The following is a 26,005-nucleotide window of genomic DNA, read 5'->3' on the forward strand; positions in this document are numbered from 1 at the left end:
TACACTGCAGCAGATAGTGTAGCTACAGCAACACAAACTTCCTCTGTGCTCTGAAACAGATTTTGGAACAGCCTGCCCCAGGAAGTAATCCTGCCCAAAATACTGTTTATTCTGTTTTTCCAGGGTTTCCATAATTCTCTGCCAAACTATGGTGGTTGAGTGGAAGAACCTCCAAAGAATCCACCACCTTAAACATTCACTCCCTCCGCCACCAGCGCACCATGGCTGCAGTGTGTACCATCTATAAGATGCACTGCAGCAACTTGCCATGGCTTCTTCAGCAGCACCTCCCAAACCCACGACTTCTACCACCTAGAAGGGCAGGGGGCAACAGGCGCATGGGAACACAACCACCTCCACGTTCCCATCCAAGTCACACACCATCCTGACTTGGAAATATATCAGCGGTCCTTCATCGTTGCTGGGTCAAAATCCTCGAACTCCCTCCCAACCGGCACTGTGGGAGTACCTTAACCACACAGACTGCAGCGGTTCAAGAAGACGGCTCACCACCACCTTCTCAAGGGCAATTGGGAACGGGCAATAAATTCTGCCCTTGCCAGCGACGCCTACATCCCACAAATGAATTAAAAAAATAAATAAATTCACTTCAAAAGTACGGAAAAAAGAAAAAAGGCTTGCAGTTATATAGTGCCTTTCATGACCTCAGGACGTCCCAAACCGCTTTACAGTCTAAAAGTACTTTTGAAGAGTAGCCACTGTTGTAATGCAGAGACATAGCATGATGGTCCAGTAGGCCTGGCTCTATATGGATCATATGTGATTTCTGTACCTCTCTACTCTAAATGAGGTGATACATTGTGGTCGCAATGTGGGTGAAGCTGGTGTTTGAAAGCAGGACATGGCATCTTGGTGTAGGATCCACTTATGTGGCAGTTCAAGTAAGTACAGCTGGTATAAAAGAGATGTGAGGCTCCCCTATGACACACAAGGCATTGTACATATACTTGTATCTGTTTGTACAGATGTGTACTGTACACTGAAGAACAACTGAAGTTTACTTTTAGATCTTTTTGATGGAATTACTAGATCAGCAAATGTTACCACCACTGTATTTGCAGCAATGAAATATTCCTCTTCACATTTTTAAGTACATTAAACATGTGTACAAAATTTCTTATCTCTGATATATACATCTACTTAAATTTTAACTATTGAAATTGTACAAAAGAGAATCTAAAAATATGGAACAGGAACATACACTAATAACAAATGAAGGGAAAGGAGAAAGAAACTGAATTAATAGAAAAATCCCAAATACTACAAAATCATAAATATTAAACTTGCTAAAAGTTAAGGTGGTGAGCAGTTCTCCACTGAAGATAAGAAGCAGTACTCAGAGTCAAAACATTACAAATTCACCCTGAGCTCATGTTGAAATCTAGTTCATATCTAGTTGCGCTGTCTGACTACACGCCAGATACTCAGAATGTTTTAAACATGACAAGAACAGATACTTTATTCACTTCAAACACTAAAGGGTCAATTTTAACACGGCGCGTTCGGGGTGGACGCAATGCGGGGCAGAACAGAGGCCCCCACGGTGAGTTCAGCATGATACTCAAGCCATTTTAACATTCGAATGCTGCAGCACTGGCTCGTGCCCGAGACCGGCGGGAGTGACATCAGGGTCGGCGGTCAGGAGCAGAAATGGGGATGGGACCCGAGGATACCAGGGACCCAAGGGAATGATCCCTGGCATGAAGTTAGTGTTGGGGGGGGGGAAGTTTTTACAGGAGATCCTGATGCTGGGTGGGAGAGGTAAGGCTGGTAGGGGAAGGCACAGGAACTGCTTTTATGCCTTGGAGGCCCAAAAGGAATCCTCAGAAAAGTAAATTTAAAAACTTAACCAGGCCATCCGCTGACTCCACCCTGCTGTTGGGTTTGGCCCCAGGTAGCCCTCTTGAATTTTTAAATTAAATTGGTGTTGCAATGCTGATGGCATCATCGGGCCGCGACCTTTGAATGTGAAGTAGGCCCCTGACTGCCTGTGGCGGGCTGCTCTCCAGTGTCTGTTCTCAGGTGAGTTAAGATATGGGCGGGGAGGATCCAGAACTTGGCGTGACCCCTCCACCATCTTAAATTCCACCATCATAACCCCCCACTCATGCTTTACCCGTCGCGCAGGCAGCGTTAAAATCAACCCTTAAGATGCAGGAACTGATTTCTGTTATATTTACTAAATCCCACTCATTAAATGAATTGAGCCAACTTTTTCACACTGAACAGCAATCTCTTGGATACTTATGGAGACAGTATAACTATGACAGTCGGTTAAACACATATCTTAACATTAACCTTTTGCTTAACTTTGGATTCATCTGCGTCGTCTATTAAAATGGAACATTGTTCTTCTTATTAAAACAGTGTTCTCATAATGTAGTCCTTTACATGTGGAAAATCTATTTAGTTATTACGTTTCCTCTTAGATGCTTCCCGTATGTGAGGGTAAGATGCTAAATAGCCTCTTGTTTTGGAATGGTTTGTTGAGGAACGGATGTTGGTGGTTTTGATGCTGTAACTACAGAGCCTGCTACCAGTTTGTATGGCTCTGACGCAGAACCCCCAGGCGGAGAAGGTAATGGAGTTTCAGGCGTGGCTGTGGTATATATATATATAAAGGAAGCAAAAGAAATTGTTAATTCTTCAAAAAAAAACACGCAATAAAAGATACATACTGAAAACTTTTGGGAAATTTCCCCTCTCCTTAAGGTCTGTTACCACTGCAAATCGGCGGCTACGCTGCGGAGTGGAGTGGCCGCTGACTTTTCGTGGAATGGCCGCTGATAGCCCAATTGCCCTTCCGAGGTTTTCCGGTGGCGCCCCGATCCACTACCGCTCCGCTGCTGCCGATCCGTGTTAAGTGCGTCAGCACCATGCACGCCATCGATCTAAACCCCTCCCCCCACGACGGTGACATTCTCCTCTGAAAATCTTCAGCCTGTCCGGCGGTGCTAAAACCTGTTTTTTCCTGATGGACTAGTGAGGCTGTGGGCTTCTGCAATGGCGGTGTGGCTTCCCTTAAAGGGGAGGACCTATAGCTGCTTCCGCCATGCTTTTTTTTGTCAGCCGTCTGCCATGTCGGGCCCGACAATTATGCCCCCGGGTTTGGCCGGGTCACCAACAGGCAGCCTGGCACCCCATCTTGGGTGCCAGGCCGCTGGCCCGGCCAAAACCCTCCCTGGTGACCCAGTGGGCTGAAGTTTTAAAATCGCGGAGGCTCTCCCCTTTAAGTGAAGGGGAGAGCCTTGGTGACGCGGCGTCGTGATGACATCATCGCAGCGGTCACTCTGCACAGCCCCAACTTCATCCCTCAGGTGTTGCCACTGCCGCATATCCGCCCATCTCGTGTAGTTACTGCATTAAGAGCGACTTCCGGATCTGAATTTTAAAAAACAACAAAGAGCGGAATTTCGCTCAAGAGGCGACCTCAGCTACGGTGAAAACCATTTAAACAGGATGTGTGTGCCTTATTTCAGGCAGGGGGAAATTTCACCTCCTTAAACTCACAGTAATTATAAATAAAACAATACTATGAATCCTGTTAAACACATAGGACCTGAAAATCAATGGCCCTTTATGGCACACTCCCACTATACTTCCAGTGCAAGTGTGCAGTAAGGGCCTGAAATTAGGCCTCTGTAGCTCTTACAAGGTCAGCAAGGTAAGGGTCCTATGCCAGGAGTCCCATGTCCTTGGTCTAGCCGCAGATCAAGCCATAATTCGCGGTATAGTGGCAATTACAGTCTTAGCTGGGCTATTATTCAAAGTTTTAGGCAGAGGTTGGGTGCTTTTCATCATTGTGAGAGGGAACATTTAGAAGTCTGATCAATCTAGGCTGCTCTTATGCATCTTGTAGTGGTTACTGATAGAGCAATATTAACAGAGGCATAGGTACAAGTTGTCAATCTACCCTTTCTGTTGGAAAATGGTTTATGACAAAATCAAAAACAAAGTCGACAAAATCTGACATTAAAACATACAATGAAAGTTCTTGTACTGTATGAAAGAAAAGCTATTCTACAGTGACACCAGCAGTAATTTCTACTTTTGGTTGACATTACTGAATACTTACAGATCTGCCCATTGTGTACTGGAGCAGGCATTGTGCTGGCCACTATCACATTACTTGCCAAGTGCTCTTGGACCAGATGAGGATGTAGTGAATGGTGTGTATGTGGCGTCTCATTTGCAGTACCTGAAACACAAAGGATACTTGAGATTCTGAAAAAAAAGGCTAAGAAGGGGAACTTTTGTGGGACTTTTCCCGATTATCTGCAGAATTTCAACGAAGGAGCTGCAGAAATTCCAAAAAAATGGCATAAGCAGTGTTTACGCTGATTTTCTGAGGATGCGATGGTTCTTTCACCGATGTTATGGTGGGTGATCAGGAAACCCCCCGTGGAAATTCATCCCCTTGGATTCTATCATTGTATTAAATATTGAACTGGAAGACATCAGTTCCATAATTGTGCGTGTATTGGAGAAAAAAAGCATAAATTGTAAACACAATAAAGGGCCCTTGTTACCAGTTTAGGATCTGCCATAAATATTTGCTCAGTTACAGCAGTGCTAATCGCCCCTGTTAGTTATCTGAGGCTCGAGTTTAGGGGGATGCCTGTACTACCCAATATCTAACTGTATTATATCATAATCCAGAGGTATAACAGTGAGATTCCCATGTGATCTAAACTGGATATCATTTCTTTCATATCTACCCTCATGAACACCTCTCCAATTTTTCTTGAAGTCGGACCACAAACCACTTGGCAAGATGATGCAATTGAATATATAGAGCAACAGTCCCTTCTCTCCTCCAAAAAAACAGGAAAATAATAAATAAATCATGGGCTCTGTCCCCATCATGGTCTGACATTACTTTTTAGTATTATCTTTCTTTGACTATTTTTAATTGCAAAAACTGACCTGCAATCTTTAGCTTCCAGTTTCGGGCTAATTGTTGTGCTACATAGATCTCTGTTCAAAATCTCACTGCACCTTGTGTCCCTTCGATCCTTTTTTTCTGTTAATTCTGGCCCAGGAAAACATTCTTCCTGTGCAGGGATTTGCCAGAAGGTCTGTTAACCAAACAAACTACCACTTTTCCCAGGAGTAGATGCTGGGCTCACATGAATAGAATCCTCCTTTTGTGGAAATCGACCATTGGAAACGGTGTTTTAAAAAAAAATTGTAATATGTTCAGAAATGGCTGCAATTTTACGTTTTCACATTTGTTTGTCTCTTTCATTTTAAACATTCTTTTTAAATTTTACAACATGTACTGAATTCCACCGATTGAGAGCAAGATCTGAAACAGCCCATTGATGCTTACAGGTAGGTCTATGTTGCTGCTAAGCTTCAGTTATCGAAGCAATGCTTTCACACTGGCCATGGATAATTTAATAATATAATGAAAGTTCCCGCTACTGCACTACATGACACTTCAAGTACATTAGAAGCTGCACAGGCTACAGAGCACCCCTGACTTAGCATAACATTTAGCATGATACAAAATTTAGGAAAGCCTTTCATTGTTGGAACAAATTTGGTGAGTAGCTGGATGGTTCATTATGCCAGAATACGACACTTTCAAATAGGAGTTGAGAGGGGCAATCTGACAAAAGTGTGATACGATAAGCAACCCTACTGCTATCTGATAATGGACTGGCACTGAAAGAGGCTGTGGTGTGGTCTATGGCCTCCAGCTGAAGGAGGGACTAGGGCAGTGAGCAGCTCCTGCTGAAACCACCATTTAAAGAGGTGTGTCAAATTCAAATCTTGTCCTCATCTTTAACATGGGTTTTATATTACACTGTACTGGGTCAATCTCAATGATATATTTTCTTTAAAATTGTTCCTCACCTCCTAGAAGCATCTCTTGAAGCAGGTTGTCAATTTTAGCCATTCCAAAGAGTTTGACGAACTGGATTTGCTCTATCATTTGCCATGTGATACTCTGTAGAGTGGGTAGTAGTAGCAGCAGCTCTCCAAATCGACCCCGAGAGTCATACTGTCGGTCATTAATATAGTCCTCCAAACTGACCTGTACCTGGAACCGCATGCGTTTGATTTTGGCTGGGTTACTGAGTCCTTTGGCATCTACGGATACAAATTAGTTCATCATTTTAAAGCTGCATTATCCCACACTATTTCCTTGCCTTGAATTCGCTAATACAAAGGAGAGAGAAGTTTGATTTATAAACTTAATTTATCCTCCTCAATGTTGACATTTATTAAAATACATTTTATTTGTTTCAAGATAATTGCATGAGCACAATGTGATTATAGAAACATAGAAACATAGAAATTTACAGCGCAGAAGGAGGCCATTTCGGCCCATCGTGTCCGCGGCAGCTGATAAAGAGCCACACGGCCCTCCGTCAGCAGCCCTAAAGGTTACATACAAACCCATGAACAATAACGGAAAGGCAAAGAGCACCCAGCCCAACTAGTCCGCCCCACACCACTGCAACACCCCTTATACTAAAAACATCTATACTCCACCCCAACTGGAGCCATGTGATCTCCTGGGAGAGGTAAAAACCAGATAAAAACCCAGGCCAAATTTGGGAGAAAAAATCTGGGAAAATTCCTCTCCGACCCATCCTGGTGATCGCACCTAGTCCAGGAGATCACCCTGGCCGTATTCTATTCCCTGCAGTACTTACCATTATATCTGCGCCGACCAACAAAAGGTTGTCTAGTCTAATCCCAATTACCAGCTCTAGGTCCATAACCCTGCAGGTTACGGCATTTTAAGTGCCTATCGAACCATCTCTTAAAAGCAATGGGGATTTCTGCATCCACCACTCTTCCAGGCAGCGAGTTCCAGATCCCCACAATTCTCTGCGTAAAGAAGCCCCCCCCCACACCCCCAAATCCATCTAAACCTTCCACCAACCACCTTAAAACTATGCCCCCTCGTAATAGCCCCCTCCACCAATTGAAATGTCCAGGCCCTTCAATATTTTGTACACCTCAATGAGGTCTCCTCTCAACCTCCTCTGTTCCAATGAGAACAAATCCCAGCTATCCAATCTGTCCTCATAACTAAGATTCTCCATTTCAGGCAGCATCCTAGTAAATCTCCTCTGCACCCTCTCTAGTGCAATCACGTTCTTCCTACAACACGGCGACCGGAACTGCACGCAATACTCCAGCTGTGGCCTAACCAAAGTACTATACAATTTAAGCATAACCTCCCTGCTCTTATATTCTATGCCTTGGCCAATAAAGGCAAGAATTCCGTATGCCTTCTTAACCACCTTATTTTCAGGGATCTGTGGACAAGCACTCCAAGGTCCCTTTGTTCATCTACACTATTAAGTGGCCTACCACTTAATGTGTATACCCTTTCCTTATTAGCACTCCCAAAGTGCATCACCTCACACTTCTCTGAATTAAATTCCATTTGCCACTGCTCTGCCCACCTGACCAGTAGATTGATATCCACCTGTGCCCATGACTTTCCTCTTCATTATCAACCACACAGCCAATTTTAGTGTCGTCTGCAAACTTCTTAATCATACTTCCTATATTCAAATCTAAATCGTTGATATATACCACAAAAAGCAAGGGACCCAGTATTGAGCCCTGCAGAACTCCACTGGAAACATCCTTCCAGTCACAAAAACATCCATCCATCATTACCCTTTGCTTCCTACCTCCAAGCCAATTTTGGATCCAACTTGCCACTTTGCCCTGAATCCCTTGGGCTTTAACCTTCATGACCAGTCTACCATGCCTTGCTAAAGCCCATATATACTACATCGTATGCACTACCCTCATCGACCCTCTTGGTTACCTCCTCAAAAAATTCAATCAGGTTAGTCAAACACGATCTTCCCTTAACAAATCCTTGCTGACTGTCCCTAATTAATTCTTACCTATCCAAATGCAGATTTATCCTGTCTTTCAGGATTTTATCCAATAATTTTCCCACCACTGACATTAGGCGGACAGGCCTGTAATTACTCGGTCTGTCCCTTTTTCCCTTCTTAAATAAGGGTACTACATTAGCAGTCCTCCAATCCTCCGGCACCATGCCCATATCCAAAGAGGACTGGAAAATGATGGTCAAGGCCTCTGCTATTTCCTCTTTTACTTCGCCCAACAACCTGGGATGCATTTCATCTGGGCCTGGGGACTTTCATGGCTGCTAAACCCCTTAATACTTCCTCTCTCACTATATTTATTTCATCCAGAATATCACACTCCTCCTCTATAGCAGTATCTGCATTACCTCTTTCCTTTGTGAAAACAGATGCAAAGTATTCGTTAAGAACCCTACCAACATCTTCCGCTTCCTCACAAAGATTACCCTCATGGTCTCTAATAGCCCCTACCCTTTCCTTAGTTACTCTCTTACTCTTAATATATTTATCGAACATTCTTAGGGTTTTCCTTAATTTTACTGGCCAAGAATTTCTCGTGCTCTCTCTTAGCATTCCTCTTATTTTACCTCTTATCTTTCTATATTCCTCTAAAGATTCTAAAGTATTTAGCCGTTAATGTGTGACATAAGCATCCCTTTTTTTCTTAATCCTCCCCTGTAAGTCCCTAGACATACAGGGGGCTCTCGAATTATTTTTCCAGCTTTTTCTTTAAGGGCACATGTTTGGCCTGAACCTTTCGGATCTCCTCCTTGAATGCCTTCCACTGTTCCACACCGATTTACCCAGAAGTAGCTGTTTCCAGTCCACTATGGCCAAATCACTCGTTAACTTAGCAAAATTAGTTTTTTCCCAATTCGGAACTTTTATTCCAGGCCTATTCTTGTCCTTACCCATAACCAACTTGAATCTGACTGAATTATGGTCACTGGCACCCAAATGCTCCCCCACTAATACCCCTTCAACTTGCCCAGCTTCATTCCCCAAAACTAAATGCAAGACTGCCCCCTCTCGTGTTGGGCTTGCTACATACTGACTAAAAAAGTTCTCTTGAATGCATTTCAAGAATTCCGCACCCTCTATACCCTTCACACTAAATTTGTCCCAATCAATATTTGGATAGTTAAAATCCCCTACTATTACTACCCTATGGTTTTTAGACTTCACAACAATTTGCTTACATATTTGCTCCTCTATCTCCCTCCCACTGTTTTGGGGTCTATAATACACTCCCAGCAGTGTGATCGCCCCTTTTTTATTTTTCAATTTGACCCATATGGCCTCAGTTAATGATCCCTGTAACATATCATCCCTTCTCACTGCTGTAATAGTTTCTTTAATTAGTACCGCAACCTCCCCACCCCCACTTTTACCCCCCTCTCTATCTTGTCTAAAAATCCTGTCGCTAGGAATATTAATCTGCCAAACCTGCCCCGCTTTCAGCCATGTTTCTGTAACGGCTATAATGTCATACTCCCAAGTGTCTACCTGTGCTCTTAGCTCATCCGCTTTATTCGCTATATTCCTTGCATTAAAGTATATACCATTCAGCACAGGAAGATTTCCTTGCTTATTACATACTAAGCCCTGTTTCCTCTGTCTTACAGATTCACTTTCTAGATTCTTGCTGTCCAACTTCTGCTGTACTTCCTTCCCTTTTGAATTCGTTCTCAGGTTCCCATCCCCCTGCCAAGCTAATTTAAACTCTCCCCAACAGCAGTAGCAAAACTCCCCGCGAGGATATTGGTCGCGGCGCTGTTGAGGTGCAACCCGTCTGATTTGTACAGGTCCCATCTCCCCCAGATGCGGTCCCAATGCCTCAAGAATTTAAAGCCCTCCCTCCTACACCAATTTTCCAGCCACATGTTCATGAGTCTATTGTCTCTGCATTATGTGCTGTCTGTGGAACCTGGGTCAGACTGCAGGTGGCCGGGAATGCATAAACAAAGCTAAAGTAAAGCACATCACTGCAGGCAAACAGTATGAACACTGATACTTAAAGAATCCCGAAAAAGGTCAAAAATGATTGGAAGAGATCTTTTGCAGCTTGTTGTATTTAATTTCCCTGGCTGATGTTTTCCCATCAAGATCTTAAATCTAAAGTAAGTTGCTATGTGTTTAGAACATAGACAAATATCACAATTGGCTAAAAGCATATATTCTAAATTAAGTTCAGAAACTTTAATTTCTAAAAAAAAACCATGAAGAACCTAAGGCTGGAAATTTCCTCAGAGCTGCTCCTGCTTCACCACTGTAACTTGGCCAGTTTATACACATAAACATGGTTTCCACTGCACTTGCGGCGAAGTCACGGTGGCAGAGTGAGAGCAGCTCTGAGGAAATTTCTAGCCTCGAGCTTGATTTAGTTGGAGATTTGTGCTGCATTTCTGTGGCATTAGAGTGACGTGACTTATATCAGTGCACACAGCAATGTTTTTTTCCATTTTCTTCCCAGTTTTCTTTCCTGCCTTCTTCTCGAGGCCCTGAGTCTATGCTGGGGTATGGTTCCATAGATGCCAGTCGCCCTCTGGTACCTCACTTAATGTCCATTCATCATGTATCAACCATTGAGTGTTGGCTGGCTATTCAGCTATGGGCAGTTATCAAAGCCAAACCCAAGTCTTCCTCAATCGAAGTCCACACAAGTCACTCCAGCCAAGGTCACTGGATAATGATCAGGAACATAATCTGACTGAGGGAAATTATAGCATCCCTACACTGTCCCAACTGAGATCAACTAACCAGCAAAGACCAGGGATGGAACTTGTAATCATCGTGCTGTGTATGGCTCAATTATTCACTGGATATACTTGCTGAGCCATCTAGAAAGTTCAAGAAGTAAAGATTAAATGGAAATTGGAGAACTTGTCAACAAATGCTCCTCTTATGCACTTCCTGCCTTCCCATTCAGTTGGGAATGGTTTGTGGTCCAGATGGAAAGAGGGGAAGATAGTTTTATAGCATTAAAGTTTTTCTAATATTATCTTTTAGAGCAAAATGTGTTTGGCACTATTTGCAATTAATACATTGGCCATAAACACTGACCTGTGAAAATGTTACATTAAACAGCTGATGACTGTGACCATCTTGTATGAAAAAGTCAGCTTCAGGATGCTATGGCAAATTATCATTGGTACAAACATTCTTAGTTTTACTGTGATGAGGAACAGTTCTTTGAGGTGTTTAGCTTGGCATTTATGCTTCTATATTCAGCATTGTAAATACTGATCTGTTAATTGTTCAGCTATGAACTAGAATCTAGCCAATGTAAATATGTTGTCACATCTAATCTCTCCAAGGAATCCCAAAGGAATCCCATTATTTTAAATGTTAAACATTTGTCTGGATTCTTCTGTTGCGTTATAATATATCTTACAATATGTGAAATGTTTCCTGGGAAATTCTTTCACAAACAGAACCTATTATTGTTATATATCACATGCGTCATCAGGATCTCAGCCATTATTGTTCTGGGTTATCCTTTCATTGTCTTCTATAGTCAGCATCACCAACAAATATTAGGAAGAACACTCAATAATTATTTTTTAAATAAATGATTGATTATGACCTGAAAATCTGTGGCCAGTCTCTGACAGAATCCCGCTGTACCTGTGGTGGGAACAGCCTCACGCTCAACTGACACCCCCATATACCATTTCCCAGCCGGTGGGTTGAAAGTTTCAGTTCTGGTCTGTATATGTCAGTATTATATTGGGCACTGCCTTTACCCATTAGGCCACATGGAAAGGTTTAGGATTTTTTGGATTCTGTTTTAGGGGAATTGCCAAGTTCATAGTAAACATTTCATTGTTTTATATTTGCTGATTACATGAATATAATATTTACTGACCCAATAATCAGCTATGGATTATCATTTTATAACATTGCATCCATCGACTGTCTTATAATCATTAACGCTTCAGTGTAAACGTCACTGTGCATCCATAGCATGGAACACACTGACCATCAGCACATGCCATCATACCACACTGACAAAAGACCCAAAATGGGGAAAAAAACACTATGAACTACACAGCACACATAGAAAGCGAGTGGCTACATGGGAGTACTTTCAAGGCTCTAATGTTACCCTGGGGAGCACTCAGCTGTCACTCTCTCAGTTTATGAAATCAGCTGAATATCATTTTCAAATGTCCATTATTGTATATGCAGAGTTTTTAAAAACTCTGTTATTGCCATTCTATATAATCATAGGCAGTCCCTCGAATCGAGGATGACTTGCTTCCACGTCAAGAAGTTCACAGGCATTTCAATGAAGGACCTAAAATTCCAGGTCCCGAACTAAATCTTGAGGGGTGGAAGATGCCTGTGTGTGGATTTTTTTTAATGTGCCGTTGCACACCAGCCACCACACGGGCTTGACAGAACTAGGTCTTGGTCCAGTGGCAAGGATTAACCAAGACGACTGGAGACCAGCTCTGCTTTATATCTATATATCTATACAAAAGACTGTAATGTTGTCACAATTAATTTTGTTTCATGTGTCTGTTGCCTACCTGGATCAAAGAAAACAATTGCTTTTAAGCAGGCATATTCATTGTCATCTATCTGAAGCTCCTGAAATGTCTGAACCAGTTCATCTAGAATTCTAGTTGCTACACGGTTTATTTCCAGCTCCGGACAATTGCGTGGAATGATATAGTCATTTCCTTTAGAGAAAAAAAGGGTTATTTCACTAACATTTTGATCAAACATTTTTTTTAGTTTAATAAAGGAATTTTAAAAAAATGAACAATTGGAGCAAAGTCAATAAAAATAATGATTTTACCCAAGAGCAGAGCATCTTTGTACATCATGGAACGCTTTGCAACTCCAAGCAGTAGGTGCTCCCCAGCATGGGCTCGCAATAAAGCAACCTACTCAAAGAACACACATGACTATTAATCACCCTGTATCCCTAATAAACAGCATTGCTGATTATTATAAAAATAAGTGAACCTTGCTACTGAATATCTCATTAGCCCCCTTGAGTACATGTAACATCTGGGACTATTTTATAGTCTTTGACTCACAAGGTACTTAAGCTAGGCATCTTAAAATTAGAGCGAGGCCATTTAGGAGTGAAATCAAAAAGTACTTTTTTGCACAAATAGTAGTGGAAATCGAGAACTTTCTCCCCAAAAGGCTGTGAATGTGGGGTTAATCGAGATTTTCAAGGCTGAGATTGACAAATATTTGCCAGGTAAATGAATCAAGAAATATAGAGAAAAGGCGGGTAAATGGAGCTGAGGTATGGATCAGTCATGATCTAATTGAATGCAGAACAGATTCAAGGGGCTCAATGGCCTAACCTTGCTCCTATGTTTCTATGACAGTGGGCTCAAATTTGGGCCACCCCTTTTTTCGGCACACTCACCAGAAATGCGCCAACTTTATGGGCTGAAAATGGCGCCGAAAAAATCTCTCCTGATTCTGGCCGCTGTGTTGCCTCTCCCTGGTACAGTCGACTAGGGGTGCAGGTAGGACCCTGTGTCAGAAACAGTGCCGGCAACTCTCCACATACGTGTTGGAGTGTGCGCGCATGCGGAGTAGCTCCTGCCCCCAGCCTCTGTGTGCATGCTGCAGCATGGGACCCGATGCATCCCGCCCCTATCCCAGGCTGAGTAGCCTGGTTGAGTGGGGTAGAACACTGTCTTTTAGGTCTCACATTATGTTCAAAACAAGCTCAGATGGATGGGAGGAAAGTCCAAGGTTCCTAAGTGAAATAATTTTGGATAGTTTCAATCCAGTTCTTGTTTACTGTTAGCCCATAGTACAAAATTACCAAATAATTCCAGAATTTGAGCATATAATCAAGGCTAATGCTCATGAGCTGAACGGCTATACACCATAGCTGACCAGAAACTGCTGCTGGAATATCTATCTCTATAGTGAAATACCCAGTGGAAGTAGAGGCCTCTATCTCTGGCCGAATGGTCTCAGATGTACCTACCTGCGCTGCTTTCTTAATTCTCCACATGGGTTTTCTGTGCGGCCACAAGTGGCCACATAGGCTGGCCTAAGTTCGTTTGGAGTAACTATTAGTTGTCCAAAGTGGCCTAAATGGCCAAAACAGGTGTAACGCCCCCTTTTGAAAAAAAAAATGAATCTAAAAAATCCTAACTAACTCACTTACACTGGCGCAAATTGAATGTGCAAAACGGGGATTTTTAAGATACTCCAGAAAAATTAAGTTGCTCCAAAAAAAACGGAGCAACTCCTGGGCAAATTTGAGCCAGTGAAACTTGTTGCTAAAAAGATCTATTCCAATGAAAGAATGGTGGGGTGGCATGGTACGGATTCACAGACTAATACACAAATGCCAGTCTACACTAAATCTAACTTTCTGTTAAAAGTGCACAAATTAAAAAGTCTTTATCGCTGCAGGATTAGCTCTTAGAACAGCCTGTGCTGAAACTCCGCCACTTTGGCTCCTTGGGAACAGATAGAGCATCTGTTGCAGCACAATCTGTTCCGATTTGAGCTTCTTCCCAGTGTTCTCTCCACCCAAAAGACTTTCAATTTGATCTATGGTTTAAATGGTTCTGCTGAGTGGTGCATGAGCTGATGCAGGATTATGCTTAAGCAGTGACAAAATCATTGTGTTCACTCAACATGGCTTTTCATTTTGCAAGTTTTTTTCAGCACCTGTTTTAATATACTCCTTTCACACAGCATCAGTTAGGATGTTTAACAGTGCAGTAATGGCATCCCATTTAGAAACTGGGCATAATATAAGCTGCGCATTCAAGTGCACCTAACATGGTTGCAATTATGCCTTAATCATCTCTATTCAGATGTTTTTGTAAAAGACTGATTTCCCCTTTCACTGAATAATTCAAACCCTTCCTTTGAAGTTGCATCAGCTTCAGTTTTGGCGAAGCACGGTCATTGGTTTAGATGTGGCACTGGGGTTTGGTGGTGTCGGGCCTGCTGGGTTGATATGAATTACAGCACAACATATTTGACCAAATTTGCTGAGTAGGAGAAACAAAATAAATCTGTCTGTTCATTGTTGTGGGAATGGAGCTACCTATCAGCTAAACATTGAAGTAGGAAGTTACAGGGAAGTCCATGGTCCTTTGACTGTGTTTTAGCTTATTGTAGATATGAGCACCAATAAGACAGAGAGAAATTTTAAAAAGACAGACATCTGGAAAATCCTGTGTCATGGCCTAACTTCAGGTATTTCTAGAGTACAGCCCTGAAAGTACAGGACAAAGTCTAACTTATTACTGAAACTGTTGGAAGTGAGGCTTCTGGCCAGGTGCTCTTTCTGAAAAGGTAAAATAAATTTCATAAAACTGGCGTTAGCTAGTTCCTTGGAACGGAAATGCTGAGGTGTTCAACAAATCATATGCTTAACAATGAGTGACTTACTACTTTATTTGTCCAGTGTTAATGTTTCTCACAATTGTATAAAATGTAATGTTAAATTGGTAACAATGTTGTGTACAACAATCAAATGCTTAAATATTTACTCTAAGGCAGAATGCCAATGAGGCTAGTTTTGCTTTCGCAGTGAGTTTTATATTAATAGCACAATTGACAGATTTAGTATTACCTGAGGCTGCATTTTAATTTTTTTAAACTTTCCTTTTGGTTATTTCATCCATCTTCAGCTTGCTTCACACTACACATGCCATTTCTTGGTCTGGAAAGCTCGTGGGGAAACTTCCCTGCCTAGGCCTCTACCAATGCTACTCTGCAACCACTAGCTTGTAGGTGTGAGATAATAGTCCAGGGTTCAATTAGCATTTCCTCACAAAAAATGTGAATGAATTTGGGAACTCAGCACTGAGAGGGAGAGAGAGGAAAGGAAGGAAAGGGATCAAATTTTTAGTCCATCAGATCATGTCAGCTCTAATTTATTAGACCACACAGTTAATAAACATCAGGCATACACTGTAGCTTTATCATAATTTTCAATCTATTTTAAGTCCATATTCAAATGCAGTAACTTCTGGTGATATTCAAGACAAGATTGTAGTTGAGACAAGGTAGGGATTTTACAGTGATAAATTTTCAGGTAGAAATTTGCTTTGGTAGGACGATGAATCTATAGTGGCTCTGAAAATCCATGTTCCTGTGAACTTGGTCATGGTGCTTGGCTGGAACCTCCTTTTCTGACACCGGTGGACTTTGCGGGGTATGGGGAGGTTCCCTATTTTACATTCTAATAGAAGCCAGCTGCACCTCTTTGGACATATCTCAGGTGGCCATATACTTCTGGAGGCTACAATATGTGGTGCACTGTGCCCGGTCTGCAGGGGAAGGGCACCAACAACCACTCCTGCCCAACTCCCTCCTGCTAAAAAGAGGATAAATGTGCCCCTGTAGCTTCCTTTGTAAGGGGTCTGCTTTGCAATTAAGAAAATTCCACACCTTAAATCTCAGGACCCTGGCCTTGATCTGCAGGTGATGCTCTATTCTGCCCTTTGGTGCTTTGGTATCCCTGCGAGTGCACTGGAGGGCCAAGGAGTCCAGTGGTTCAAAGTTATTGGGATTCCTAAGCAGGTAATTTGAATCTAATTTGCCTGGTGGGAAACTGATCAGATCGGATCATCTGCCAACTTTACACCTTGCTCGATTTTTACTTTCCATTAATTAAAATAAATATTGCCCTCATCTTTTTAATATAATTATAAATTTCTCCCCCTCGCTAGGTTGTACTATAGCATGCATCAATTCCCCATCCATGAGGTATCCCAAAGCCTCTGCAAATCCTCGTCTTTTAAGGTCCGCGATAAAACCTGAGAGAGCGATGTGGATTCAGTTGGCCTCAGATTTTTCTTTCCTCACTACAATAATGCATTCCACCCCAGCTTCTCCTGTGCCTACTTTTATTTGTGGTGCCGTGGAAACTCCAGAAACACCATTTTTCCAGGGTTTCCAAGGCTCTTCTGTTGAAGTTACAATAGACCAGAGGGAGAACCCGTGTGGAAATTCATCTCCTCCTGCAGTTTTGGGAAATCAGATTAGTGAATCAGCAGCTTGCTGTGCCATTGTTCAGGTAATTGTTACATCAATGAACCACATTACTGGACCAAATAATGAATTTTATAGTTTAAAACATATATTATTGGGGTTGAAAAATACCTCTCAGTTCTGTTTTCCATATAAGTCTGGCCTGGACTGAACCCAGCTCAAAGTCTGGGATAAAACTTCACTCCACGCCATTTATTTTGTCAGTTCAACTTTGCATTTGTCACAGAAAAGGGAGTTCTGCCACTTTTCATAAATTAAACCTAATCAGCCAATCTGGATTTGGTGGGCATGGCTTTTAAGTGAAGTTATGTATTGATGCTGCTTTGCCTAATATGAGCCTTTGGATGATGAAAGTTAGGTTTCTACTAACATAGAAACATAGAAAATAGGTGCAGGAGTAGGCCAAACTGCCCTTCAAGCCTGCACCACATTCAATAAGATCATGGCTGATCATTCACCTCTGTACCTCTTTCCTGCTTTCTCTCCATACCACTTGATGCCTTTAGCCATAAGGGTCATATCTAACTCCCTCTTGAAAATATCCAATGAACTGGCATCAACAACTCTCTGCGATAGGGAATTCCACAGGTTAACAACTCTCTGAGTGAAGAAGTTTCTCCTCATCTCAGTCCTAAATGGCTTACCCCTTATCCTTAGACTGTGTCCTCTGGTTCTGGACTTTCCCAACATCGGGAAATTCTTCCTGCATCTAACCTGTCCAGTCCATCAGAATTTTATATGTGTGTATGAGATCCCCTCTCATCCTTCAAAACTCAAGTGAATACAGGCCCAGTCGATCCAGTCTCTCCTCACATGTCAGTCCTGCCATCCCGGGAATCAGTCTGGTGAACCTTCGCTGCACTCCCTCAATAGCAAAAATGTCCTTCCTCAGATTAGGAGACCAAAACTGAACACAATATTCCAGGTGAGGCCTCACCAAGGCCATGCACAACTGAAGTAAGAACTCCCTGCTCCTATACTCAAATCCCCTAGCTATGTAGGCCAGCATACCATTTGCCTTCTTCACCGCCTGCTGTACCTGCTTGCCAACTTTCAATGACTGATGTACCATGACACCCAGGTCTAGTTGCACCTCCCCTTTTCCTAATTTGCCACCATTCGGATAATATTTTTGCCCTCAAAAGGGATAACCTCACATTTATCCACATTATACTGCATCTGCCATGCATTTGCCCATTCACCTAACCTGTCCAAGTCACCCTGCAGCCTCTTAGTGTCCTCCTCACAGCTCACACTGCCACCCAGCTAGTGTCATCTGCAAACTTGGAGATATTACACTCAATTCCTTCATCTAAATCATTAATATATATTGTAAATAGCTGGGGTCCCAGCACTGAGTCTTGCAGCACCCAACTAGTCACTGCCTACCATTCTGAAAAGGACCCATTTATCCCGACTCTCTGCTTCCTGTCTGCCAACCAGTTCTCTATCCATGCCAGTACATTACTCCCAATGCCATGTGCTTTAATTTTGCACACCAATCTCTTGTGTGGGACCTAGTCAAGAGCCTTTTGAAAGTCCAAATACACCACATCCACTGGTTCTCCCTTGTCCACTTTACTAGCTACATCCTCAAAAAATTCCAGAAGATTTGTCAAGCATGATTTCCCTTTCATAAATCCATGCTGACTTGGACCGATCCTGTCACTGCTTTCCAAATGCGCTGCTATTTCATCTTTAATAATTGATTCAAACATTTTCCCCACTACTTATGTCAGGCTAACTGGTCTATAATTACCCGTTTTCTCTTTCCCTCCTTTTTTAAAAAGTGGTGTTACATTAGCTACCCTCCAGTCCAAAGGAACTGATGCAGAGTCGATAGACTGTTGGAAAATGATCACCAATGCATCCACTATTCCTAGGGGCACTTCCTTAAGTACTCTGGGATGCAATCTATCAGGCCCTGGGGATTTATTGGCCTTCAATCCCATTAATTTCCCTAACACAATTTCCCGCCTAATAAGGATTTCCTGCTTTTTCTGGCCAATTTATATGCCTCTTCCTTGGATTTAACACTATCCTTAATTTCCCTTGTTAGCCACGATTAAGCCACCTTCCCCGTTTTATTTTTACTCCAGACAGGGATGTATAATTGTTGAAGTTCATCCATGTAATCTTTAAATGTTTGCCATTGCCTATCCACCGTCAACCCTTTAAGTAACATTTGCCAGTCTACTCTAGCCAATTCACGTCTCATACCATCGAAGTTACCTTTCCTTAAGTTCAGGACCCTAGTCACTCTCCATCTTAATAAAGAATTCTATCATATTATGGTCACTCTTCCCCAAGGGGTCTCGCACAACAAGATTGCTAATTAGTCCTTTCTCATTATACATCCCCCAATCTAGGATGGCCAGCCCTCTAGTTGGTTCCTCGACATATTGGTCTAGAAAACCATCCCTAATACACTCCAGGAAATCCTCCCCCAACGTATTGCTACCAGTTTTGGTTAGCCCAATCTATATGTAGATTCAAGTCGCCCATGATAACTGTTGTACCTTTATTGTATGCATCCCTAATTTCTTGTTTAGTGGTCTGTACACAGCTCCCACTAGCGTTTTCTGCCCTTTGGTATTCCGCAGCTGCACCATACCGATTCCACATCATCCAAGCTAATGTCCTTCCTTACTATTGCGTTAATTTCCTCTTTAACCAGCAACGCTACCCCACCTCCTTTTCCATTCTGTCTATCCTTCCTGAATGTTGTATACCCCTGGATGTCAAGTTCCCAGCCTTGGTCACCCTGGAGCCATGTCTCCGTGATGCCAATTATATCATATTCATTAATTGCTACCTGTGCAGTTAATTTGTCCACCTTATTACGAATACTCCTCGCATTGAGGCACAGAGCCTTCAGGCTTGTCTTTTTAACACACTTTGCTCCTTTACAATTTTGCTGTAATGTGGCCCTTTTTGATTTTTGCCTTGGGTTTCTCTGCCCTCCACTTTTACTTTTCTTCTTTCTATCTTTTGCTTCTGCCCCCATTCTACTTCCCTCTGTCTCCCTGAATAGGTTCCCATCCCCCTGCCATATTAGTTTAACTCCTCCCCAACAGCACTAGCAAACACTCCCCCTAGGACATTGGTTCCAGTCCTGCCCAGGTGCAGACCATCCGGTTTGTACTGGTCCCACCTCCCCCAGGACCGCTTCCAATGTCCCAGAAATTTGAATCCCTCCCTTCTGCACCACTCCTCAAGCCATGCATTCATCTGAGTTATCCTGCGATTCCTACTCTGACTAGTACGTGGCACTGGTAGCAATCTTGAGCTCCCTAAATTCACCTGGTAGGACCTCATCCCATTTTTTACCTATATTGTTGGTAACTATATGCACCACAACAACTATATGCACCCTTCCCCTCCAAAATGTCCTGCAACCGCTCTGAGACATCCTTGACTCTTGCACCAGGGAGGCAACATACCATCCTGGAGACTCGATTGCGGCCGCAGAAACGTCTATCTATTCCCCTTACAATAGAATCCCCTACCACTGTAGCTCTCCCACTCTTTTTCCTGCTCTCCTGTGCAGCAGAGCCACCCATGGTGCCATGAACTTGGCTGCTGCTGCCCTCCCCTGATGAGTCATCCCCCCCAGCAGTACCCAAAATGGTGTATCTGTTTTGGAGGGGGATGACCGCAGGGGAACTCTGCACTACTTTCCTTCCACTGCTCTTCCTGTTGGTCACCCATCCCCTATCTGTCTGTGTAACCTTTACCTGCGGTATGACCAACTCACTAAACGTGCTATTCACGGCATCCTCAGCATCGTGGATGGTCCAGACTGAATCCACCCGCAGCTCCGGTGCCGCAATGCGATCTGTCAGGAGCTGCAGCAGGACACACTTCCCACACATGTAGTCGTCAGGGACACTGGAAGCATCCCTGAGTTCCCCCGTAACACAGGAGGCGCATGACATGTGTTCGCGCTCTCCTGTCATGACTTAACCCCTAGATTAACTTAATTTAGCAACAACAATGATAACGGTTACCTACTGATAACCTTCTATAAAGTAGTGCAGAAATCTATTACCACCAGCGTAACATTGTTCAGCTGTGGCATTTTTTAAATTTTACTAAAAGGTCTCCATACAACTGAATGAAAACAAAATTGTTACAAACCTGGTCATCTAGTGGTAGCTCACAGAAAGCTGGGATATACTTGGCCCACTCTACCAGGACCAGAAGCTGCTGTTTCATGGACTCACATACGTCACTTATCACTGCAATCTTTTTAGACCTGATGTCACCGTTTATAACTGAAACAGGAGAGGTGATCTGCAATAAAACCACAGACAGTAAATGGTCATTTGAAATTCGGAACGCAATTTATTCATTTTCTTTTGGATGAACAAAATTTATCCCTAATACATTGAAATTAATTTGCGTTATTTCCTGTAAAAAAACTCTCTGGTTACCTTGTCAATAGTCAACCCCAAGCAACAGCCATCATCCCTTACTTCAGGTTGCTTAAATGGGAAGTTTTAAATGGAATTAATAGAAATATCCAAATGATTGTCAGAAGACAACTTAGTCCAAATTATGGAATATCCAGATTCCAAGGTTTTAAAGTAATACAGGGGGTGAAAATCATTTAATGGAAAAAAAGAGAATGTCTGTTTTCTCTATCAGAATCTGCAAATACAATCACATTCTCAGAAATAATATATTTGCAAGTTGTGTGTTCTTGCAATTTCATTATTGGTTGTTAATTACAAGCAGGCATTCTCCCAATCTTTGGTCCCGGAGGAGGGAGCGTGGAAAAACTACTTGTGCACCAGCTGGTGCCACTGGTTAAGACACTTCTTTAAATTCAGCTCAATTCATTCCCTTTTAAGGGGTTGATAAAATTATGCAGCTGGAATTTTGATGGGAGTCCAGACCAGGATCCAAGACAGGACCCCCAGGTGGGTTTCACTTTCGCTGTTGAGCCAGGTTCAACCAAGCGTCCAGATCGCTCAACAAATTCCTGTCATTGGCCCCACTCTGCAATCAGGGACCGCGTTTTGGACAGACAATAATTCCACCTATCATCGGCTTCTGCGCACATTGTTAGACAGGATTCTGAGCGGAGACTTAACATTTTCAGATTCCACCAGAATTCCTGCCTCCATTGTACCTCCAGCACTGGACTTGTGCCCCAGGATGGTTGTTGAGACTAAAGATTTATTTGTCTCCACTGTTCCTGAAATGTTATTGATCTTGGTGGGAGCAGTGTTTGGGGCCAAAAACAGAGAGGCCACAGTGGAAATAGGAGGGGATCAGTCACCTTGTCTGCTTTTGGTCTCCCCAATGTAGAGGACACTACAAAGTGAACAGCGAATACAGTACACTAGATTTTTAATTATACTGCTTTTGTTTGTATTTTTTTCTTTTTATTGTTCTGTTGAAGTTCAGTTAAAGTTCAGCATTCCTTTGATTGACTAATACCAGTTGGAAGGATTGTCATTTTCATCCCATCCTCCATTATGGCAGAGCCCAGCACAAGAAACAAAACTGACGTGTTTGTAAGCGCCTTCAGCTTAAAATGGCAAGTGGACAATCCCACTCGGCCCCTCCCAAGGTCTTCTCCATCATAGACGCCAGTGTCCAGCCAATTTGGTTCACTCCACGTGACATTAGGAATTGGCTGAAAGCACTGTGAAGGTTATGACTGGAGTGCTGAACACCTGTACACCAGACTAGCCAGTCCCCTAGCCAAGCAATTCCAGAGCAGCTATGACACTGACAGTTGCCCAATGTGGAAAATTGCCCGGATAAATCCTATCCACAAAGCAGGACAAATCTGACCTGGCTAATTATTGCCCTATCAACCTCCTCCCATTCATCAACCAAGTGATGGAAGGCATTGTCCAAAGTACTATTAAGAAACAGCTACTCATCAACAGCCTACTTACTAATGTTCAGTTTCCACTCCTGCCAGAACCAATTGGCTCCATAACTCATCACAATCTTGATCCAGAACACAAGAATTGAATATCAGAGGACTAGTGACAATAGCTACCCTCAACATTAAGGCAGCAAAGAGCAAGAAAGGTCGCACATGTGAGAAACAAAAGCATTTCTCCCAGTGCTGTTAGACCTCCAACCATAGGTCTCTAGGAAAATCTTGATGAGACATGGTGGCACAGGTCCATATCTGCAGCGATATAGACGGTCAAAACAGCAACAAGTTACTGAAACAGAACCTACTGTATACAGCTCTGGAGATGATGATGCATATTTGTTCACCATATCAGAACAGCACACCGTCAGTCTGGTGATCAAAAACAAGCCAACAACAATGGTACAATTTTAAGGTCTATCAATTGAAATCATCGCTCGTTTCGATTGTCTACAGAAAATTGTCAGAAAATTCAGTCAGCAACCTATTGCTGCTGGTTCTCAATGTCAAGTGAAGCTCTGCCATGTGATTACTATTTCCAGTGCCCGTAAATGTTTTTTTCATACCGAGCCTGGCAAAAGAGCAGTGTCAGCTAATGTGCTGTTTTGAAGGGAAGACATCCATTTTTATAAATGTTACTCATTTATACAATACTGTTGGTGAATGCAGAGCTACTGTCAATCATAGTGGCAGTCAGATAGTATGACTGAAAGTATCAAGTCAATCATTTTCTTATAGTAACTAGCACACTGAGAACACTCCTATTATGTTAAAATTGGTTTGCTCATTTTTCCTGGCACGTATCAGGAAATCTTTTTGGCTTAAAATATTGTAACTGATGCAAGTAAAAACAGGGTCAGTGTAGTACATTAAAACCAATAAATTAAAACTGTGTGGCACAATTCGAGGCTACAACATTTGGGACTGAGAGGTCAGTTCTTTTCTTATTTTTCAGTTTCTAACTTGACATGACTGTTACAAGTTATCTATTCTTTGAAAAACACATGTCTGTTGCAGGAAATTTTACAAGTATTCAAACTACTCAGGCAGAACTTCATTTCAGAAGATAATGTGGTGGCTGAACAATCAATTATCTAAGGCTAACACAAATATGTTACATGCAAAAAGTCTTAAAATGAATCACATGCCAGTGACCTCAGGAAATTGTTTAAAGTATTAATTATCTGCATGACTGATCGGATGCCAATAGCTATCTTGGATGGATACGGGTACACTAATGCACTGGAAGATAATCCATGGTAGATTCTGCTAAAATCGTCAATTCATATTCACCATTACTATTTGTTACTGGATCAACATGGCCTGCTTTGTATTTGCAGTCAACCTACTCAATTCCAAGTATGTTAAAAGTATAAATTATTATACAATAAAGATGTGTCACTCATATGGCAAGCAACTCCAGTCACTTTGAGCATTACGAGGTAGAGCCTATTAAGTACTATGAGAGCCACTGTTTCTGAATGTAACTAAAACTGTGGATGGTGCAGACCAGCTATTGGGTGTTGGTTATAATAAACTTGAGTAATGGAACAACCATGATTAAGAAAATTATAGTGACGTTTGACTAATGGAAGAATGAGCACTGGTGCAGTGTGTCAAGCCCACCATTCCACGTTTATGCTTCCATCAAGATTCAATCAGCTTTTGGCTCTGGTCTGAATAGTTTTAAAGAGGTAGATTCCTCTTCTCCGCAGAGATGTGTAGATAAACTTGTTGAATATTTGGAAAACTTGCATTCATCTGCTTTAATGCTGGCTGCAGCACAAGTTACTAGATGGCTAATTCAACTGCAGGATCTATAATAACTACATTTAGGTAGTTACTATAATAAATATTATTACAGAGGTTTCTAAAATATTGTTTTCTTTGATACAATTTATTTTTCAGAAATTCATTTATTCTGGTCTTAATTAAATCAGAGGCCACATTGAATGTTTTTTTATATATATGTAAAGAAAATTACAAATTACAACCTGAAGATACAGATGGAACTTGAAGAATACAAATAGAAAAGTATACTGGCAGAAAAGAGAATAGTAAAAACAGAATCAAAACACAGAAAAAGGCAAGAAATGAAAATACACAAAAAGTAGAAATTGAGAGGGTAATTATCAGTTTTGTTGATGGTATAAAACGGACGGTATTGGATCGGCCGCCTGTGATACACCTTTCCCAATTTTCTTTTCCATTACGTCATATTGACTTGCCATTATCCCGGAGAAAGAAAGAGAGACAAGCAAACAAAGACATCAATGTTAAAATAGAAAAATTTAAAGAATAAACTGGTGAACTAAATAAGCGGAGCAGAAAACAACAGATTAATTCATATCTTACTCACAGAGTGAGCGGAATGTATCAAAAGCTATTACCATTGGGTTTGATTAGAATCAACAACAACTGATTTTTTGAGATTATGAGATCAACCATTCAGTATGACTCTTACTCAAATCACTGTTCTGTTAAGGGGTTGGCTTTACTTGTTAAAAATTATGCTTGTGACACCATGTGATTGAAGCAATGAAACAGCAAGGAAAAAGTAGGCTTCAGTTTACTCATTAGTTCGTAAATAGAAGCTTTGGTCATGGGTACCATCAAACTTTCATTCTACATGATAGTTTATTTGTTAAAAGCATGGTAACGTAAGTTAAAATGACTGTACCTGACGAGAAAGGACCTCTGCTTGTATGAGTGCATTAATTGAAGGCACACTGCTGTCCTCATAGCTTGATCGCCTCGTACTTATTCTGTCTCTTTCATTCTGCACAGCTGGAATTAAGATGATATGTTTTAAACACTTGTGTTTTATAGAAATACATTCTAAATAGCATGATCTTAGAGCTCTTAAACAGACAAAATCTCAATGTATTCAAATCTAATAATCACACCATTTGGTATTTGAAATCATGAGTGTATTATTGAATCATAGTGGGCATCAAACAAATATTTTAACACAGTTAAATATTCTTAAAATACTTTTAACACACTACAACAAAACACGTGCAATGACCATCTCTAGAGATTCCATAAAAATTTTTCTAGAAACAGATTCCCCGTCCTCGGTGAGGATGGAGTGTTGAGTATGCCTCATTTGGCCAGCTTGGGGCCTATAAAGTACATTGAAAAGCCTGAGTGTGAAAGTCATTTAATCACAAATATTAGTACAGATGAAGGAAACCTATGG

At 41.9% G+C, this 26,005-nt stretch overlaps 1 protein-coding gene across 2 annotated transcripts in view; it reads right to left on the reverse strand.

The window, feature by feature from the left end:
- Positions 1–2,477: 2,477 nt before the first annotated feature.
- hnf4a (hepatocyte nuclear factor 4, alpha) overlaps positions 2,478–26,005 on the reverse strand; it is a 92,829-nt gene continuing 69,301 nt past the window's right edge. The window contains exons 4-11 of one of the 2 annotated variants that reach the window (XM_070895038.1): positions 25,484–25,590; positions 21,042–21,197; positions 12,703–12,790; positions 12,431–12,583; positions 5,884–6,120; positions 4,086–4,219; positions 3,166–3,181; positions 2,478–2,623 (exon numbers count right to left, since the gene is read on the reverse strand). In XM_070895038.1, coding sequence (XP_070751139.1) covers positions 2,478–2,623; positions 3,166–3,181; positions 4,086–4,219; positions 5,884–6,120; positions 12,431–12,583; positions 12,703–12,790; positions 21,042–21,197; positions 25,484–25,590 — 1,037 coding nt within the window. The remainder of the gene's footprint in view (positions 2,624–3,165; positions 3,182–4,085; positions 4,220–5,883; positions 6,121–12,430; positions 12,584–12,702; positions 12,791–21,041; positions 21,198–25,483; positions 25,591–26,005) is intronic. The other variant, XM_070895039.1, reaches the window with a different exon arrangement.

Source organism: Pristiophorus japonicus, chromosome 12 (assembly GCF_044704955.1).
Source record: "Pristiophorus japonicus isolate sPriJap1 chromosome 12, sPriJap1.hap1, whole genome shotgun sequence".
Lineage (NCBI taxonomy): Eukaryota > Metazoa > Chordata > Chondrichthyes > Pristiophoridae > Pristiophorus > Pristiophorus japonicus.